Here is a 13,168-nt window from a genome sequence, read left to right as displayed (position 1 = left end):
CTGTATTAAATCATAGACCAAGCCTGGCAGAGCAAGTATAAAATAGATGACTGCTGTATTATTATCCCCACTCTTGTTACCATTTAAAATTCAACCTCATTGTGGAGCTGAATTTAGAGATTCACACCGTCCATCACATTGTTATCCAGGAAGTCTTCTTTAGAGGACTTATCACAATTTGTAAATACTTTCCTTTCTTGCTCACTTTATGATTGCCCGTCTCCCCCACTGATACACAAGCCCCAAGAACGCCGGCATCTTGCTCCTTGTTCATTAAGGACGCCTGGCCCATGCATGATGAGAAACTCAGAGATGCTCAGGTAACTCCTGAAGGTCTGCCCAGCTAAGCCCATTATACAGGAAGGAAAGTTGAGAGCCAGAGAGGGAGAGGGGTTTGCCCAACCTGGAGCTCCTGGCTCCAGTGCAGTGGGGTCTGCCACACCTCAGCCCCGCCCCCTCTCTCGGACCACTGACTCCGACTACCTCTGCAAGAGAGCCGTGGGCAACTGGGGTCCTCATCTGTATCCCCACACCCGCTCTCACAGGGGCTCTCCAGAGCCGGGATCTGGGGTCCCCGCAGGAGCGGCTGGTCTTGGCCACTGTCCTCATCAGTGGGGCTGCCAGGCTCCCCCCCCACATCATAGGCTTCGGGGGCCAAGCGCGAGGGCAGAGGCCCCTGGGGCTCTGCAGGGACCATGGGCTCATCGGTGAACGTCAGCCAGGGGCCGAGCTCGGGGTTCAGTCTCCTGGAACGCCGCACGGGGCACACAGAGCTCTCCGGCTTCCTCCCCAGCTTGGTCCACGGCAGGCCGCGCCCTGGCCTTTTCCGGCCCCATTCCTCCTCGTCCTCTTCCTCTTTTTCTTCTTCTTCCTCCTCCTCTTCTTCCTCCTCTTCCTCCTCCGGCTGCAGCCTGGCCGACCGGCTGACATGCCCTTTCACCTGCAGCCTCAGCGGGCGCAGGCTGGGTCTGGGCCCTGAACTCTTGGATGAAGGTGAGACCCTCACCTCCTCCACGAGGCCCGGGTGGCCGGCGGAGGCCTGGCTGTCCTTGGGCCAGGGCCGGGGCGTGAGGGAGGCGTAGACAGGTGTGGCCAGGCGGTAGGGTTTGCTGACATCGCAGAGAACATCTTGAGCCAGAAGTTCCCTCAGGATGGAGAACTCGGTCCAGGCGGCTTTGGAAGGGTGCTGGGACCGAGGCCGGGGTCGGACCTGCTTGGCGGGGCTGCTGCTGGGCTGGGGAGCTGGCTCTGGCGCCTGTGTGGGCAGCTTCCTCTGTGGGAGGCAGTAGGTGTGCATGTAGCGGATGAGTTGCACCATGGCCTGCATGTCCTCCTGGGAAACCTGGGCGCTGGGGTCTGTCCTGCCCAGCGCTGGTGAGTCCCCGGGGGAGGCTGGAGCCAGCTGGGGGCTTGGGCAGTCCTCGCCCGCCTCCTCATCCTCCTTGGTGGGGAGCCGGGGACTCAAGGATGGTGGTGGCTGCAGGCCTCTATCCGGGGACAGAGCTTTAGCCCGGGGGCAGGACGGTGCCGAGGTGAGGTGCTTGTGTAGCTCCGTGCAGCTCCGGCTCTGAGGGTGCGGCGTGGGGGCCTTCCTGTCTTGGGGGCCGTCCATCTGGAGAGGGAAAGAGGCCACAGTGAGGAGGGAGACCCGCACGGCTTCTCCCCACTGCCCACAGCTGCACCATTGGCCAGGCCCAGCCTGTCTCTCCAGGATGATCATGCTGGGTTTCATTGCTCCATCCCCGGCTTCCAGCACAGAACCCGGCACTTGGCAGCACTCAGGGGATGAGGAAGAAGGAGCGGCCAGCCTCCTAACAGGGACCCCAGCTATGGATCCCGCCCTTTCCAGGTTTACCGCCAAAGCCCTGTTCTGACTACCCTGCTCCCCTGCGCGGAGCCCTCGGTGAGAGCGCCAAGAAGTACATTAGTGGCTGCTTGGGGCTGGGCGTGGGAACAGGGACTGACTGTAAATAGAGACACTGGGGATCTTCCTGGGAGGATGGAAATGTTCTAAAACTGGATTATGGTCATGGCTGCACAACTCTGTAAGTTTATTAAAAATCACTGAATCATACTTTTAAAACAGGTGCCTTTTATGGTATGTAAACGGCACCTTCATAAACCTCTTTAAAAGGAAAAAAAAAAAAATCAGTAGCTTTCCAGTGCCCGTGTAGTAAAGGGGAAGCCCCTGGCCAGGGGTGCTCTGCAACGTGGCCCCAGCCAACTGCCCTCTCCAGACTTCTCTGCCTTCACTCTTCTACAGAGGGGCTCCACCCCCAGAGCAACCGTCTCTCTGCTGAGCCCAGGCCAGCTGTCCTGCTGTCTCTCATGCCCCCTCCCCCAGCAATGCTTCCGAACCTCCCAGAGGGCAGGCTGGCTCACAGAGGGGCTTAGCTGCCGCCTCTTTGACGTGAGGGATGGCCGTCTCTTTGGGGAGGCCAGCCAGGGCAAGTAGGGAGGGAGCACAGGGAGAGGGTCCCCCCCTCCCCCACCTTTGGGGAGACCAGGAGGGGACAGGCTCCTACACTGAGCTACGATCTGAGAAAGATGCCCTCCTGAGTCTGCCTGACACTGCAACAGTGTCTAGGAACAAGAGGAAGGGCTGAGTGCAGGCTCTGAGTAACAGGAACACTGGGAAGTCACCTTGGAAACCCCTCCTTGGAGGTCTCAGAAGATGGAGCCCAAAGAGGGAAAAGGATTTGCTTCCCTCCTGGGTGTTCAAGATGGTGCTTTCAGCTCTCTGATGCGCCCCACCCCCAGGAGAAATTCAAACTCCTCCTTGTGGTCTCCATGGTACCAACAAAGATATTATGCTGGGTTCTGTCACCTCATTAGAATAAGCTTCCTGAGGGCAGGCCACAGCCTCCTTGTCCCAGCTGTAACTCAACATCTAAGACTGCCTGGAACACTGAGGTTGAGTTGGCTTTTTTTTTTTTTTTTAATATTTATTTATTTGGCTGAGCTGGGTTTTAGTTGAGGCATGTGGCATCTAGTTCCTTGACCAGATTGAATCTGGGCCCCCTGCATTGGGAGCGTGGACTCTTAGCCATTGGACCACCAGAGAAGTCCCTACAGTTCACTCTTGAACCAGACAGGGGTTCCACACAGTGGAAAATTCACGTGACTGATATAGTCTGTCCTCAGTACCCACGGTTCCTCTGCATCTATGGATTCAATGAACTCAGATCCTGCAGTACTGTAATATTTACTACTGACAAAAATCCACGTAGAAGTGGCCCTGTGCAGTTCAGACCCATGTAGTTCAAGGTCAACTGTACATGAAAAAGTCCAGGGCTCTATCTAGAACCCCGGACCAGCCTAGGTTTCAAGTAGTGTCCAGCACATCAGCAACAAGGGTTGTGTGAGGAGCAAAGAGTGAACTGTGAATGTATTGAACTTGACGGCCTCTAACAAGAGTGGAAGGGTGCACCCCCTGCCCAGAGACCCTCCTGGAGGAGTCCTGAGTGGGTTTGGGGGCATGTGTAGACATACCTTGACACAAGGCCGCTGATTTCTGGACCTGAGGCCTGCCTGGCGCCATGCGGTCCCTTCCTTCTGGCTATCGGAGGTCGAGGTTGGGTAGGACGTGGCAAGAAGGAGTTTCTGCAGCTGCAGGAGGAGCAGATGGGAGAAGCCAGGGCTGAGCTACAGCCAGAGACACAGGGAAGCACAGCTTAGGGAGAAGCTCGGCCTGGAGCCAGACCCCCAGGATGACCACACTCTGACCCCATCATCGTGGGAGCGTGGAAGACCACAGGGAGGGCACTCAATGGCCTAGGATACACTAAGTACAGAAAGCAGGTTGTGTAGCAATGCCAAACAGACACAAGTATCCCAGTAAAATGTTAAGTCCTTTTCAGAGTGAATAACCCAAGAGAAATATCTATGATCTTCAGAAACCCAGACAGATCTCGGGTGATGTCTACCCACGCTACCACTGAAATATGATGCACACACTTGATTGGGACTCTCTACACACACTTGTAGTACACACATGCACACATACACGGTCTGGATGGTGAGGTCCCACAGTGTTTCTTTGGTGTAGGATTTTAGCTGATCTTCCTCTGTTCTTTTTGTTTAATCATATTGTTTAGAAAATTGATTCTTTACCTTAACAAGTAATACTTGGAAATGGTAAAAAATACACATACCACAAATACTGACGGGTAGACAACGGGAAGCTAGTCTCCCTCCTGTCCAAGGTCCCAGAGACAACTGCTATTAACCACCTTCTTGTGACCCTTTCCTGAGGTGGGACTCGGAAATATATACATACACAACACAAGACTGCATATATGTACACATCACCTCCAACCAAGCCAGCTGTTTTCACATGAGTGGAAGCATCCTAAGCTGATGCTTGTCTGGCTTTTATAATTTTTCTATAAAAGTTGATAAGCTTTTCACACTTCTACACCCAGAGGAAAGGTGCTCAGTGTATTCCAGCCAACAAAGCAGGGAGCTGAGCGCACCTGGGGGTTTCGCCGGTGATCCTACCACAGCCAAAGCTGAGAACAAGTCAGGAAGCTGAGAGGTTTTTGTTTTAGCACTGAGTGTTTCCTCAGGAGACATGACCCCCCAGTGGGATTGCCAAGGGCCCGGGAACCACAGAAAAGGCCACTCCCACTGCCCTAGGAGCTAGAGGAGCCACACGACCCTACCGAGACCCCAAACCAGCATGTGCATGTCTGTGATTCTCTGACATGGACAGGAAAAGATGGTCATACCAGAGCAAGGGACCTGGTTCTAACCCAGTTCAACCCAACTCACTGTGAGACCTTGGGTGAGTCCTTTTCTCCTCCTGGCCTTGCTTTCTCCAAGGTTGTGAGTGTGCATGGATGTGCGTGTGCATGTGTGTGTGTAAAACAGGAGCAGGCAGACTAAATAATTGGGTCTTTTTTGATTCAGGGGTCCCTGTAAGAATACGAGAGAAGCTGCTAGCCTCAGAAAACACACACGTATGCAGAGGTCCATGGGTTCTGCACGTGGACTCTCTGGGACCCATCACTCCAGGTTAAGAATTTGTATAAATTCTCAGGGCCTTTCTAGAACTATGTTGGAATGTGGGGAGTCTAGATGGCAAGTGTCCTGTGTGCCTAGCACAGTGCCTGAAACAGAAGTACAGCAAGGCGTGAGAGGGAACAACCAACTGGCGACCAGCAGGGGTCGCTCTCTACCTCTCTACTCAGGTGTGGCTCCTCTGCAGAGTCCTATTCAGAATTCCTCTTGTTACTACCACAACCATTACTACTGGGCTCCCCAGGTGGTGCAGTAGGAAAGAATCCACCTGGCATGCAGAAGACGCAAGAGACGTAGGTTTGATCCGTGGGTCGGGATGATCCCCTGGAGAAGGAAATGGCAACTCACTCCAGTATTCCTGCCTGGAAAATTCCGTGGACAGAGGTGCCTGGTGGGCTATATAGTCAATGGGGTCAAAAAGAGTCAGATGTGACTGAGTGACTGAGCACACACGTGCTCACACACACAAAGTATTACTACTACTAATACTGGGCTTCCCTGGTGGCTCAGCTGGTAAAGAACCTGCCTTAAGTGCAGGAGACCTGGGTTCGATCCCTGGATTCGGAAGATCTCCTGGAGAAGGGAACAGTTACCCACTCCAGTGTTCTGGCCTAGAAAATTCCATGGACTGTATAATCCACGGGGTAGAAAAGAGTCGGGCATGACCAAGTGCCTTTCACTTTCACTTTTCACTTTTCCACTACTACTACTACTACTAACACCATGGCTGACGGTTGTGACTATCACTTAGATAGCATTTATTGAGCCATTTCTTTGTACCAAGCACTGTTCTAAGTGCTTTACATTATCTGCTGTACTCCTCCCAACCGCCTTTGAGATAAGCACTACTATTAACCCCACCTTACAGACCAGGAAGCTGAGTCAGAGAGAGGCACAAGAGCATTCACTGGTGGGGCTGAGATTCAAACCCAAGAGGTCTGATTCTAATCAGAAAGGACGCTCGACCCTCATCAGCAGGAGCATAACATGGGACTGAACACACTCTAGAGTCTGGCACGCACAGGTGCTTATTAAATGTTCCACACTGCTTTGGGGAACATGAAGTCAGCAGGAGAGAGGGAAAGCAGTCCTGGTCTAGGAATCAGAAGACCTGGGTTCTAGCCCTTGCTGGCACGTCAACTTGTGTGATCCTGGGAGAGGCCCTCACCTCCCTGGGCCTCAGTTTCCCCAGAGGTGCACTTTATGATCACCAAGGGCCTGTCCAGCTCTAACTCTCCACAACCGAAGATCCCTGCCACCTCCAACAGGCCCTGACTTTCCAGCTAAGTCTCACCAGCCCTAGGAGTGCCAGTGATGAGGTAAGGAGCCCCAGACAGATGAGCTGGACTTCACAAGCCAGTACATCTGGGGTTCTGGCACCTTTAGCCTGCGACAAGAGCAACTGCTTTTGGCAACTTCTGAAATCCCTTTGGAATCTGAAAAGGCTGAGACCTTCTCCCCAGAAACCTGCAATGCCATGTGTATGTTTCCACATTCCACGTGGATTCAGGTAGCATTTAACTTTTGCTGGTTAGAGTATGAACCGGTCCAACCCCTTTGGAGGTCAGGCTAGAAGTACTTGTCTAAACTGAAAAACCACATACATTAAGACCCAGGAATTTGTTTTCTAGGAATGGATCCACTTCCTCCTGGTGAAGGACACAGTCTAAAGTAATGGAACAATAAAAGAGTTGAAACAATGCACATATCCTCCAACCAGAGGATTAGTTAAAGAAGTTATGGTACCTTCTTATGAGGGAACACTATGCAGCTGACAAAAAGGATAAAACAGAGCTACCTCTGTTCATCTTAAAGTTTCCATGCCACACAATTCACTGAGAAAAGCAAGGTTTAGGCTGTGTGTAATGGAGGCTCCTTTTTGTCGTTAAAAAAAAAAGTAGAAGAGGAAAGTCACACAACAGATCAGTAACCATGGTTACATCTGGGGAAAGAAAAAGCCATTATGAGATGGGTAAGGAGGTTTTGCTTTTAACTCTCCATAATTCCTGCTTGCATTTTTCACTGTGTGTATATGTGTGAAAAAGTGAAAGTGAAAGTCAGCCGTTCAGTCATGTCCAACTCTTTGCAACCCCATGGGCTGTAGCCCGCCAGGCTCCTCTGTCTATGGGGATTCTCCAGGCAAGAATACTGGAGTGGGTTGCCATTCCCTTCCATTCTCCAGGGGATCGTCTCGACCTAGGGATGAAACCCAGGCCTCCCATATTGCAGGCAGATTCTTTACCGTCTGAACCACCAAGGGTCTGTGGAAAATATTTGCATTTAATTTCAAGGTTTAACGCACACTTAGGGTAAATCCATGAAATCCCAAAGGGCCTACAGAGTCGCAGGTTAAGCCCAGGGAGGCTGCCCACCACCAGTCCAGGCTGTCTGCCCTGAACCCTTGCCGGTGATGCACAGAGATCCCTGCAGGACCTAGAGCTGGTTTCCCTGCACCCACCACCCCTACAACCACACACCACATCTCAGGCCACCACCATCACTTCAGTTGGAAACAGATTCTCACCAGCGAGAGCTCATCCACCTCAGGGGCCGAGGCAGGGGGCCCCTCCAGAGAGGGGCTGGGGGGCGCAGAGGAGGGGATGGGTGATGCAGAAGCACAGGAGGGTGTGTCTCCATCATCCAGGGCTGGCAAGGCAGCCAGACTCACAACATCTTCAGGCATGTCATCCAGGGTTTTGGTGAGCGCTGCCAGGAGGGCCTCATTCTCACTGTCGATTATCTGCAGCGAGCAGAGAGGCAGAGAGGCGACACGGTTAGCCAATGCCTTGGGCTCAGCGACTTTGGATAGAAATCTGCTCTGTACCTGCAGCTGCACCACCACCGCCATCATCCTCCCGCCAAACCTGCTCAGATCTTCCCAGTTTCTTAGGAAAGCAGATGCCAAAGAAATGCGCTATGGACTCTAAGAATCAGAGATTTTCGAGCAGGTAGCAGGTGGTAACAGGAAGGGCCTTGGCTTAGGGTCACATGCTAATCAGGGGACACCCATCCCTTCCTCCAAGGACAGTCACTTCATACCACAGCCTCCTGTGTCCAAACTCCTGGACAGAGTACTGAGGCTGGTCTATGCCACTGGCAGCCTCAGGTCAGCCTCTCTGACCCTGGGGCCCAGACAGCTGGTGGAAAGACTGGAAGCTTCAAGGTTCGACCGTGACAGTGACGAGCAGAGCAACAGGACAACAGCTGCCATGCCCCTGTGGGCTCCCAGGGCCCACAGCCTCATTCACTCATGGATGGGCAGGGCGGTTAGTGTGGTGGCTAGGAGCTTGGGATCTGGAGCTGGGGTGGATCCCAGATCTCACATTTACCAACTGTAACAACAGGACCTACTTCATAAGGCTATTGTCAAGGACTAAGTAAATATATGTAAGATGCTTGAACACAGGGCCCGGCACATAACAAGCAGTCCTTACTACCACTCCCATCACCACCACTGTTACCACTGCCACTATGACTCCTGCCATAAGCATGACGGTGACAGTGAAGGTGACGATGACAGTGGTGGGGGGTGAGGGCGATGACGATGGCTGTGGCGGGGGCAGTTCCTCCCCTCCCCTCCCCGCTCTTCCTTCTCCTAACACATACATACTACTATGTGCTTGGCGATGACTGGAGACTGGTGGTACAGACTGGTAGCTCATGGAGTTTACCCTCCAGTGGAGAAAAGAGTTAAACAAGGAAACAAAACTAGATCATTTCAGAGAGTGAGAAAGCCTGGGAAAAAAAATAAAAGGAAGCTGTGATGCAGAATAAGAATGCGGTAAAGATTTATAGGCTATTTACAGCAGTCAAAGAAGGCTGCTCTGAGCAACTAATACTGAAACTTAGGCTTGAAAGATGAGAAGGTACCAGCCAGGCAAAGAGCTGAGGAAAGACGATTCCAGGCAGACTGAAAACCTAGTGCCAAGACCAGGGACAAAGGGTTTGGCTGATGAAAGAAATAGAAAGGCTTCTAAATACTGCCTCAGGTAAGCGCCACAATAACCCTTGTGGGGGTGGGGTTGTTGTTCTTCAGTCACTCAGTCATTTCCAACCCTTTGTGACTCCATGGACTGCAGCACGCCAGGCTTCCCTGTCCTTCACCATCTCCCAGAGCTTGTTCAAACTCATGTCCATCGAGTCGGTGATGCCATCCAATCATCTCATCCTCTGTCGATTCCTTCTCCTCCTGCCCTCAATCTTTCCCAGCGTCACGGTCTTTTCTAAGGAGTCGACTCTTCGCATCACGTGGCCAAAGTATTGGGGCTTCAGCTTCAGCATACGTCTTTCCAGTGAATATTCAGGATTGATTTCATTTAGGATGGACTGGTTTGATCTCCTTGCAGTCCAACAGGCTCTCAAGAATCTTCTCCAACACTACAGTTCAAAAGCATCAAGTCTTTGGTGCTCAGCCTTCTTTATGATCCGAGTCACACATCCATACATGACTATTGGAAAAACCACAGCTTTGACTATGGAACTTTGTCAGCAAAAAGTCCACTATCATATTAGATGGTGACTGCATCCATGAAATTAAAAGATGCTTGCTCCTTGGAAGAAAAGCTATGAAAAACCTAGATAGCGTAAAAAGGGGGGTGGGGTACTATTCTAATTGCCATTTTGCATTTGAGGAAACTGAGCCTCATGGAGGTTGACCAACATGTCCTGGGTGCATTTAATTCATTCACACAGCAAATCCGGGGCAGAGGCAGAGCTGACACAAAGCACAGTACACACAGATGAACTGACAGGCTTCCTTCTCTGATGTCTCAGATCTCTGACACGAGGGTCTGCACGCACACTCCCAGCTCACCAGCCCTGCACGGAGATCACCCTGCTTCCAGGTGAGGCACTGAGCGTCTCACTCAGTAAAGCCCAGCTACTGGGCTTGTGCTGGCAGGAGGCCTGTCTGTCACATGATGTCTTAACCAGCGCTCTTTCCCATCCCAGGTCAGGCTGTTTATCCTTTCTTCAGGAAGTTCATCTGAAATACACATCCCGTGACGGCCTTTTGGCTGTACTAAATCTGTTTCAGGCCTTGCAGCCAGAGCAGCAGCTGAGTAATTCGAAGGGGGACATGGGGAGAAGAGAACAAACGTGGTTGTGACTTTGCAAGACAGCTAAGAATAAAAGAAAGGTCAAAGGAAGGTTTCAGGTTAGCCTGACCTGGGCCCCCAGGATGGAGGTCCAAGGGCAGGTTCAGGAATTCCAGTTCAGGAATGCAAAAGAGCTCAAGGGGCAGCCCCAATCCCCATCCACAGGCCAGACCCCCAAACCTGTGTTTCCAGAGCAATCAGTCCAGCCTGATGGGGAGTTAAGATCTTGGACATGGGGCTCAAGGACTACTCTTGGGGTTGACTGGGGGGCACTCTACCACTGACAGGGTGACCTTGGGTAAGTCATTTCCCATTTCTAAGCCTTGAAGCTTTGGGGGAAGACCTGGTCCCCAGTCAGTTTCCCTCCAAGGGTTACTAGGGAGGCCGATCTGGAGGCAGCCACACAAGGGCTCTGTGAATTGTTCCTCGGCCTAGCTCAGTGCCTGGGGCGTGGGAGGCTCCAGGCAGATTTGATGAATGGAAGAATGAGTGAACCAAAAATGAACTCTGACCACTGGGGAGATTAGAGTCTCAAAGAACCCATTCCAGAGGGAAGTGATTCACAAGTCATTCAGTGTCATCAGCACTGGAAGGAAGGAGGGGTCAGGCTTTCACAGCCAGAGGAAAAAGGCCCAGAGATATTCTGAATTATCACAAGTATCAGAGCTGGAAGGGCCTGTGGGGGTCACACAGTGACCAGGGAAGTCAAACATGCAGCTTGTGGGTCCCATCCCTCATGCCCCCACCCAGTGTTCCTTCCATGCCCTTTCTTAACACAACCCTCCAGGCAACACTGTGGATCATCTGGGTTGGAACTCACAGGGAAGCCTATTTGCCATTCTTTTTTGGGGTGGGGGGAATGAAGGTCCAGGAGAGACTTGTCAAGATCACACAGCAAGTTGGGAGGCAGGTAGGGAGGATGGTCAAGGACTTACTAGGTACTCGGCATGGTGCTGAAATGAATACCAGATGGTAGAGACCGCCAAGGAGCCCCAGCAGGTTACAAAATGACTAACAGAAGGCCTTCCCACTCTGTCCTCAGCCCTCCCTTAGCAGCTCCAGCTCGGAACAGCCAGGTGGGGTCAGGGAAGAGAGTCCGGCCCTGCCCTCGGCATGGTCCCATCAGCACCCCAGGATAATACATCACAGGGAGCCAGGCCGCCCCTCTCCTCTTCCCAGGCCCATTAGCTCAGCTCTCCCAGCTCTGCTTAGAAACGGAGTGCAAATTAATGGAGAGTTAATCAGCTGAGGAAGGGATATTAATAGGCTCGTCCCCACCCCCAATCTTCCTGAGCGTTCTGAGGCTGGAGAAAAAGGAACCTTCAAGAAACCAGAGGGAGAACCTTCACTCTGAGCACCTAGAGGGGCCTGAGGGAAAGCCAACAGAACAGAGTTCAGGCTCCCAGGGCCAGAAGAACACTCAGAGACTGCCCCCATTCACGGGGGTGCAGGAAACCCAGGAAGCCACTTTCCCTTCCTTTTCTCTGGGGGTAGGTCCACAGAGGCTAAAAGGACCCAGTGGCTCTCTCCCTATAACAGATTAAGGACCGCTGATCTAATCCGTGCTCTTTCCTCATTTCTCACCTGGGGAAACTGAGGCGCAACAAGGAGGAGCTACTAGCCCAAGGCCACACAGCACATGGTGACAAAACCAAACGCCTGCCTCTTCCAAAAATGTTTACTAAGTTTAGCCTACGGTGGCCCTGGCCCCAGTACTCTGGGCACACAAACAGAAGGTACTGTCCCTGCCTCCGGGGGCAGTTGTCAGCTCTTTATGTAAAGATAGCTGTTCTCCACTCTCCGGGTCTGTTTCCATAGCGATGGTGCCACCTGACTTGTGAGAACATGGCTCTGACTCAAGGCAGCATGCCTATACAACTGCCACTGGTCAAGTGAGGACTCTGTCCCAGTCAGTGGCGCAGGCGTATTAGAACCTCTGGGCTCTGAATTCCATCAAGGACTCTGGAATGGGTCATGTCTGGTCCTTGGCAGGAAAGAAAACATTGCAATCAGTTTCTTCATTCAACACCTATGACCAAGTCTTTTCAATTCAATGTGCAAGGGCCTCACAGAGGAACAAAATACTGCTTGCCCTCAAGGAGCTTGAATTCTGAAGGTCACATGCATGCACAGGATGGGAGCCCAGAGAGGAAGTGACTGACCACCTGCCTTAGGAAGAGCTAACGTGAGAGCTGGGTGTTGAAGGATGTATTCACAGAAATATTTGTTAATTATTTAACAAATAAAGAAAGTGCTGGCCTCTGTGCACAGCCTGGGACCATGACAATTTACAGTGCTGTATCAGCCCCCAAGCTCCAGGGGTGGAGAGGGGATCGAGGAGGAATCAGGCACCGATCATGTAATCACCCTCGCAGAGGGGCACCGGGGTGTGATGGGTGGCGCAGGTTATGGAATGCAGGGCATGAAGGGGAGAGAGGCAGTGTACGCAGAGTTCCACCACAGTCCTGACCATCTCTGAAGATTCTTCTGCCTTCCTTGCTATGCAAAGAGCCCAAGGGCCACACCAGGCTGACTTGTGTCTGAGGCCATTTCATGCACATCGTAGGCTCCTGGCAGGAGCTTATTAGTGGGTCTGGCCAGTCTCTGAGTAGGCAGGGCCTGTACAGTTTAGGTGGGGATGGTCTTTAAGTTGCTAAGTGAAAGTCACTCAGTTATGTCCAACTCTTTGTGACCCCATGGACTATAACAGTCCACAGAATTCTCCAGGCCAGAATACTTGCGTGGGTAGCCTTTCCCTTCTCCAAGGCATCTTCCCAACCCAGGGATCCAACCAGGTCTCTCACATTGCAGGCGGATTCTTTACCAGCTGAGCCACAAGGGAAGCCCAAGAACACTGGAGTGGGTAGCCTATCCCTTCTCCCGGGAAAAGGATCTTCCCGACCCAGGAATCGAACCAGGGTCTCCTGCGTTGCAGGCGAATTCTTTACCACTGAGCTCTCAGGGATGGTCTTTAGGCAGCATCCAAATCCCTCTCGCTCATCAGTTCTCTATAACCTGAAAGCATTTCCTGGAAGTTGGCCCCATTCTGA

General features: G+C 52.2%; 1 protein-coding gene across 4 annotated transcripts in view; it reads right to left on the bottom strand.

The window, feature by feature from the left end:
- The window catches only part of PPARGC1B (PPARG coactivator 1 beta), a 120,386-nt gene that overhangs the window by 20,983 nt on the left and 86,235 nt on the right, over positions 1–13,168 (bottom strand). For 2 of the 4 annotated variants that reach the window (XM_061424011.1, XM_061424009.1), the window contains 3 exons: positions 7,547–7,762; positions 3,493–3,645; positions 484–1,612 (listed from right to left, as the gene is read on the bottom strand). In XM_061424011.1, the coding sequence (XP_061279995.1) occupies positions 484–1,612; positions 3,493–3,645; positions 7,547–7,762 (1,498 nt within the window). The remainder of the gene's footprint in view (positions 1–483; positions 1,613–3,492; positions 3,646–7,546; positions 7,763–13,168) is intronic. The other 2 variants (XM_061424013.1, XM_061424010.1) reach the window with 1 other exon arrangement.

Source organism: Bos javanicus, chromosome 7 (assembly GCF_032452875.1).
Source record: "Bos javanicus breed banteng chromosome 7, ARS-OSU_banteng_1.0, whole genome shotgun sequence".
Classification (NCBI taxonomy): Eukaryota; Metazoa; Chordata; class Mammalia; order Artiodactyla; family Bovidae; genus Bos; species Bos javanicus.
This window is presented reverse-complemented; position numbering and strand designations above follow the sequence as displayed.